The sequence below is a fragment of the Anneissia japonica genome, unplaced genomic scaffold, assembly GCF_011630105.1.
Source record: "Anneissia japonica isolate Jap-2015-1 unplaced genomic scaffold, ASM1163010v1 scaffold25213_len355544_cov161, whole genome shotgun sequence".
NCBI lineage: Eukaryota > Metazoa > Echinodermata > Crinoidea > Comatulida > Comatulidae > Anneissia > Anneissia japonica.
The window spans coordinates 121,501-128,687 of record NW_022755918.1 but is presented as its reverse complement, the minus strand read 5'-3'; the positions used below and the strand labels follow the sequence as shown (position 1 = coordinate 128,687).

Below are 7,187 nucleotides of genomic sequence, written 5' to 3'. Positions count from 1 at the left end.
CCCCCCACACTCCACCTTCTATTCCACCATATTTATAAAATAAACAAAATATGGAATTTAATTGCTCGCCGACCGGACAGCATCGCGTGGTAAGCCTGGCAAAACAGGATCAAACGATCTCGCTCGAGTTAGCCCTGTTGGCTGTTAAAACAGGAAAATATATAAATAACAATCTAAAATCTGAATATTATTTCCGATAAGCACGTGATTTTAAGTATGGCTGAGATGTAATATTATCAATGTGTTAAAATTTAAAGTAAATCAATCAAGTAGTTTTTGAGTTATACCCCAAAAGGAGGCACACACCCCACCAACACACATAAAAGCGTGCTATTGCAACACTCTTTACCTTTCTTTCTTAGACGCAAGGGTAATTAACTCTCCATCGGAGAGGTGAAGGTAATACTTAGAAAGTTACAAGAGAATTTTAATGGATATAAAATGTACAAGTGGAATTGAATAGTTTTAAAACTTTACAAATTGTTGCCTATAAAAGTTTTACATGTTAATGAAGTTTTCTTCTAAAAGTTATTATTATTATTATTATTGAGAACAGAGTATTTAAAATTAATTATTGATTGTATATTGTGTTGGTGATTATTTTTGGAAGCTAGTTAATGGCTTAGTTTTAAAATTACTAAATCAAAGATACTTCCCTAATTTCTTTATCTTAATTACAGAATGCCTATTGTATTGAACATAAGAAGTAGTTTAGGGCGTGATAGATTATTTTGTCAGATTTGCAATCTCTTGCTTTTATACAGTTGTATAAAAAGGTCTACGAGTAAACTGTGATAACCCCAAGTCATTAAGAGCTTAATGGCTCTTGAACGATTACCATTTAAATAAAGTACAGAAAACAACATAAAGTTAAGGGCTCCGAATATAAATTTGCAGTATAATTTTATTATTATTTTAGGAACACCATTTATGATTTCAATATATTTTTAGAAGGAAAACTACTATCTAGTTTCGAGGTGTTATGTCGATAATAACAAACACGAACTTTACATCTAACAAAACTACTAGTTTAATGAAAACAACTTCAAACCTAATTACTAAATATAATGTGGAGCGTTCTCGTTTTCAAGGTTAACTATATAGCTTTATTTCACAATAGCAAATTAATTGTTCGTCGAACTCTACCAGGTTTAATTTTCTTTCTCAACAATAAAATGTGTCGAGTTGTCTTTACGGAGCGACATGACAACCAGTAAATAGGATACAGCCTCTATATTATTAAACTAAAGCTTGTTTATGATTAAGCATAATCGAACAACAAGATGTATGAAATTATGCCTACTATTGCATTATAATTAATATTAATATGTAATGCAGACTACATTGCAGACTGACAACTTTAAATATGTAGTAATTTGTGTATTGCTATATGAAACATTTGTTAACCTCACTAATCTATTTTTTTTTTTAAAGTTATATAATTCGGCACGTAAGTCATTCCTAAAACCAATTGATTATGCCTTAAGGTTGACGGTTTGCTTCACCGTTTCTTCTTCGGTGGTTTGCAAAAAGCCCATTTTTTTGCAGCTTCAATCGCCTTCCACTTGAATAACTAGCCCTGTAAAGCAAAATAAAACTTTTAAAAACCACGTCAAATAAGACTTTATTTTGATGTAATTTTTATTTTAATAATCTAGAATTTGCTTACCGCATTGGATGATGAATTACAGTAAGACGGTAAATTAAAATATTCTGATGCATCAGTTAACACGGCCTTCCAGGACTCATCAGTGCAGCTGGGGTATAGACCCAAAAGAAACGTTTGACCAGCTTAGGAAGGGCCCAAACCAGTCCCACTACCACTAATGATTACAGAGCCAAACCAAGGCAATATATGTTTTTATATATATATATATATATATATAATCATAACTTTACTTTGACGTCCACCAGCAAATAATTAAGTAATCCTGTCATTGTCTCTGTGTTTACAAACCCCAGAAACAGTTTAAACTCATGCTCGGCAGAAGGCCCAAAACATGCGGAGCCAAAAAACAATATGATCAAGTAGTAAATAATCACTTCCTTCCAACAGCTAGTGGCCACATCCCAATTTTCCACAGTACTCCCGTCATCAGCTGTCCCTGCCCCCCGTTAATTTTGATACTCTAAGATACAATACTACAATAAAATGATTCACCTTTAAAAGACCAGATACAGAGCCTGTTGCCTCTTGCTGTAGGTGGGAATCATATGCAGACAATGCCTTCATCCATCTACCCTCATGTTCATATGTGTGTATTCTACAATAGTAAACATATCAACAAAGATTTTAACAAAACATGTATTGCCACAGCATCATATATTTCAAACAATACATTTTAAAAAATTATTTACATAATAAAAATATCACATGTTCACCCCACACGCAACACAACTCCTGCAGAAGCAAACACTTGGATGCCTGTTTCTTTTGTTAATAAAACATAATTATCTATTGGTGGCAGAGCCAAGCCAAAGGAGGGATAAGTCGCACAGGCAGTTTTCCAATAAATGCACAAACGTCAAATCAAGTCATTTTTTCCAATATTTTTTTAATCTCTAAAACATACATATTAAACATTTAACTTTTATCCTACATTTTTACCTTTCTCTGATTTATAATCGATAAATGCTCTACAAATGGTATTTACGGAAGCTTGTCCTAGCGTACAGACTTAAAATTTGATTTTCAAAGCCAGTTTTCTCAAAATACACTTACCAAGTATCCTAACTTTAATTGCCTATAACTTTGTCATAAACTACCATATCAAAGTGATTCTTTTATCATTTTGAAGATAATAATGTCTAGTTTCATAACATGTACAAAACTCAATTTTGAAAATTTTGACTTATCCCTCAAATTTTGACTTATCCCTCAAATTTTGACTTATCCCTCCTTTGGCTGGGCTCTGCCACATATACATATACATACTGAAATAAAAAGACTGAAACTTATAGTTTTTACTGTATATAATTTACATTTTGTTTGGCAGCATTTTGTTTAGTAGCGACGAAAATACATTATTTCAATAATTTAAAAAAGAAGAAAAATCTATAACTACAGTCTAAGCATAAACTGATAATTTACTGTGTAGAAAAAAAAAATTCATTCTGAAAGTTAGTACAACCACCACTGCAATTCACACACCTAAAATGTAGTTTAACTTACTTAAATGTAATTTATCCACAAACATTCTTACCACCTACGATGAAATTACAATAAAAAATAATTTTCAAATGTGTTGCATACGTCTGTGATAAATAAAAAGAATATAAAAAAATGTTGGTATTTTTCTTTTTTGGGCATGTGTTTGGAGCTGATTCATTCTACAAAAAGTCCACAATTATTCCACAAAACAATCGTCTCAATTTCACCACACTCGTTCTCGCACAGCTTTACGTGCAAAATCCATTTTCGCCTGTGGTCCTATCATATGGAATGATACCCTCCCACCCTCCAAAATAAAAAAGTTAGTTTAATCACATTCAAAACAACACACATTCAGAACACTAACACTAACTCATGTTGAATAACTAGTATGTTTTCAAAAACAGTCTCAAAATCGTCGTCTGTTGAATCTTTTCCCTTTATAAGTGTAGTTAAGTTCTCAAGCATGCCTATAACTTACAAGCTGTGGCTTACGATAGGTGTTGCCATTTGCTATAATGTACAGTAGGTTTAGACAAAGCAAGCGAAATAAATTGAATTGAATTGAATTGGAGGAATTGGAATTGTCTTAAGTCAAATAATCATGGGTAAATGCAGATGAGGAGGTGGAACCAGTTCGAGAAATTACGTTAGACTTTATATTAACTTATAAAGCACTCTCATGCACATGTTCTACATTTATGAATTTTATACAAAATATTAAACCATTTGTTTTTTCTGAAAAATCATAATTCTCCAAAGTACTGTAGTTGATATTTCAAAACTACATCTCACCTGGCACTAGTGTCAGTTAGGCGACCGGCTCCGTAACCATAGATACCATCTGGTTCGCCGATATTGCAATATGAATCAAGGAGAAGCTGTTGGACATTGATGCCATGGTCGCCACTCAGACAAGACAGAGTCTCAAATGCTGACGTTCGGTCACTCATCATATCATCATTTCCATTTCTACTATTTGTAAAGAAAATGAGGGGTTTAAACCTGTCTCTTATACACATCTAGATGTGTATAAGAGACAGGGTGGGAACACTGCAAAGTGGGTAAATAAATTTTTATGTTTATTATTAAAAAAAAAAATTTAAACAAAATACACATATCATTATACAAAATATTATTCTGTAGATCCTTAATTATTAATGAAATAGATTTAAAATTTGTTCTAAGGTATATAAAAACATTTGACTAAATCGATCCACAAACCTTTGCTGGTCGCACCATATCTCAGTGTACAGAATACATGTGAAATGAGCTGAGCATGCTTTGGCTGCCATGGCAACCACCAAATAATCCAGTTCTAACCAGAAGTTGTTGTCCCAAGCTGTACTTTTAAGATTTCTGAAACACAATTAGAAACATTTACAATATATCAACAAAATAACACTGGAACTTTGTTCACTGTTGAGAAGGGTGCTTATTGTTGAGAAGGGTGTTTGAGGGGACATTTATTCAAGGAAAGCATATATTGTTTTTGGTGTAAAATGGATATTTATATACTTAAATAAATGCCCCTTAAAGTCACTGTAAATGTGGAACGACAACACATAACTAATGTCAAAATGTGTTATGGCATCAACATAAAGAATTAGTGATCCTAACCAGGTTACAAAAAAATGTACTTCTACTGAAGTAGAACATTAATAGAATGTGTTGAGAATGTTCTTGCCTCCATTAGATTTGTTTAGTCACATTGGAGGGCATTTATCTTAGGAAAAAATAAACGCCTCACTGCGTTTATTTGGGAGGCATTTATACAAAGCGGGGAATATTCTAATAAATATGCTATGTATATAAACTTATTTGCTGATCATATAGTTTATGTATAAGTGGTTCCTTAACAGGTGATTAGCTTATGTATGTGTGGCATGACTTAAACTGGTGATTGCTTGTATGGAGTATGTGGTTTGGCTTAACCGGTAGTTTTTCTGACCTACTTACCTGGTACTTGGCTTTTCTTGAGTACGCAAATAATGTACAACTTGTAACATGACCAATGTTGAACGCTTACTCTTGGGCTGAAAACTCATGTCTTTCAGAAAAGTAAAGTAAAACAAGTTATTAATAAAAGTATAAAAAATAAGAGAAAAAATAGAAATTAGAGAGTTAAATCAATTCAATTAAATTCAATTTATTGTCCAAAAGTAGAAATGCAGAGTGGAAAAAATTCATTGCATATTAAAATATTAAAATTGTACATAGAGTAATAAAAATATAAACAAAAAAATATAAAACAGTGTTCAAATATATTAAAATATGAAAGAATTTGGATTTAAAGTACTAAACTTAATTAATGTGTATGGTTGGTTTTGGATTGTTCACAGGGGAAACAAACCTGATAGCTAAGTTGGTAAAAAGAAAGCAACCAAGTTTTGTTAGAACCCAGATGTGGTTTAATGGTTTAAGATTTTTATACTATCAAAATATAAAATTTTATTCTACAGAAATGAGCAATTTATTAGCATACCGATGGACATGGGGGTCGGTGCTCTACTGTCATGATTGCCTTCCCCACAATGCCTTGCAAAGAAACTCTGAATGTGATTGGACAGGACTTCACAAAACACAGCATTTCCTGTGGCTAGTATGTCATGGATGAGGAAGGCCAAAATCTGCTCAGCGAATTCCACCTAAGAAAATTTGGAAAAAAATAACATTTCAGATCAGTGACTCCAATTCAAGCAGTTAAACCTTAACATTAGAGCTGGTTTGAGAACTTCCTCGCTTATGGTTTGGCTGGTAGAGTCTTTTTTGGATAAAAAAGTAAAATCTGATGTCAAGTGTACAACTACAATAAAGATGCATTAGATTTTATTATATTACAGAGGGGTTCAAAATAAACACACTACATGACATGAGGAAAAACAATTTTCCACAAACCTTTACTTTACAGACTGGCTTTAAAAGTCGTAAAAATTCATCTTGGACTCCGCCACTGTCGATCAAGGAACATGTCAACTGGCGAATCCAGTCATCGTGATTGGTGGACTCAGGATTCCACAGTGTTGCATCATTCAAAATGTTTGCGAATTCCTGCTCGCTTGTGGTTTGTGCTGGAAGCTTAGTTCTCTGTATGATTAAATGATGATAATTAATAATATAGATTAAAGGCCCATTTACACAGAGCACGTTAGCGGCATATGACAGCGGTAGACTACCTTTTATTAATAGTAAAAAAATAGTACCTATCATGTTCTTTATGGTAATTCCCATCGAACACGACATGACTACATAACAGAGCGATGCATAACTATTCATGGCTCAGCATAGACATTTCAAGGGTGGGTGGTTGATAACATTGGTAAACTTTTAAAAATAACAGTGAATTTTAAAGATGGAAAAGTGGATTAATAAGGGTGGGTAGATGGCCATGAAAATATAAAAATAAATACCTTTTGCTTGTGGGGTCTGAATGGATGAAGGTAGTCAAAGAGTTTATCAATGTTTTTATCCACATAGTCCTCCCGAAAAGCGATTCCTGATGGAGTTGCTAGCAGGCACTTCAGGCATTCAACTGCAGCTCGCTTAGTTGCAACACTTCAATAAAAATATAAAAATTACAATTAAAGATTATTAAAGCATTTACCAACTTAAGCATCACTATTCTTATTATTGCTTGTATTGTTGTAACTCACCATACATCTGTGAGGTATGTCTTTAATAGGTGAATTATGATGCATCTCCGAATCATACGTGGTTCTTCCTTGTACACCTTAACAGCTGTAGCGTAACTCTTGTTCTCGTCTGATTGATGGGATTTCAGAGACACAGCGCAAAGCTCAACTGGCCCTATCTCTCCTAAACAGCATGCTAAAAGCAATTTCTATTAAAATCAGTGATTTTTTGCAAAGTAATTATTAAATTAAACTACTTTCAAAGCATCGACCTGTAAGACTACAGTAGACAAGATATGCAAAATATTTATGTAGAACAACTAATTAAAGATAATTAAAGAAAATTGCAGTTTACCATTGCGGTTACCATTCTATCAACCCAACTATATTTGAGAGGAAGTCAT

At 33.0% G+C, this 7,187-nt stretch overlaps 1 protein-coding gene across 1 annotated transcript in view; it reads right to left on the bottom strand.

Moving 5' to 3' along the window:
- LOC117123769 (serine-protein kinase ATM-like) overlaps positions 1-7,187 on the bottom strand; it is a 49,728-nt gene that overhangs the window by 17,888 nt on the left and 24,653 nt on the right. Inside the window, exons 36-44 of the mRNA XM_033269781.1 lie at positions 6,805-6,979; positions 6,562-6,706; positions 6,050-6,238; positions 5,637-5,799; positions 5,111-5,201; positions 4,376-4,510; positions 3,947-4,123; positions 2,162-2,264; positions 350-405 (exon numbers count right to left, since the gene is read on the bottom strand). Of these exons, the coding sequence (XP_033125672.1) occupies positions 350-405; positions 2,162-2,264; positions 3,947-4,123; positions 4,376-4,510; positions 5,111-5,201; positions 5,637-5,799; positions 6,050-6,238; positions 6,562-6,706; positions 6,805-6,979 (1,234 nt within the window). The remainder of the gene's footprint in view (positions 1-349; positions 406-2,161; positions 2,265-3,946; positions 4,124-4,375; positions 4,511-5,110; positions 5,202-5,636; positions 5,800-6,049; positions 6,239-6,561; positions 6,707-6,804; positions 6,980-7,187) is intronic.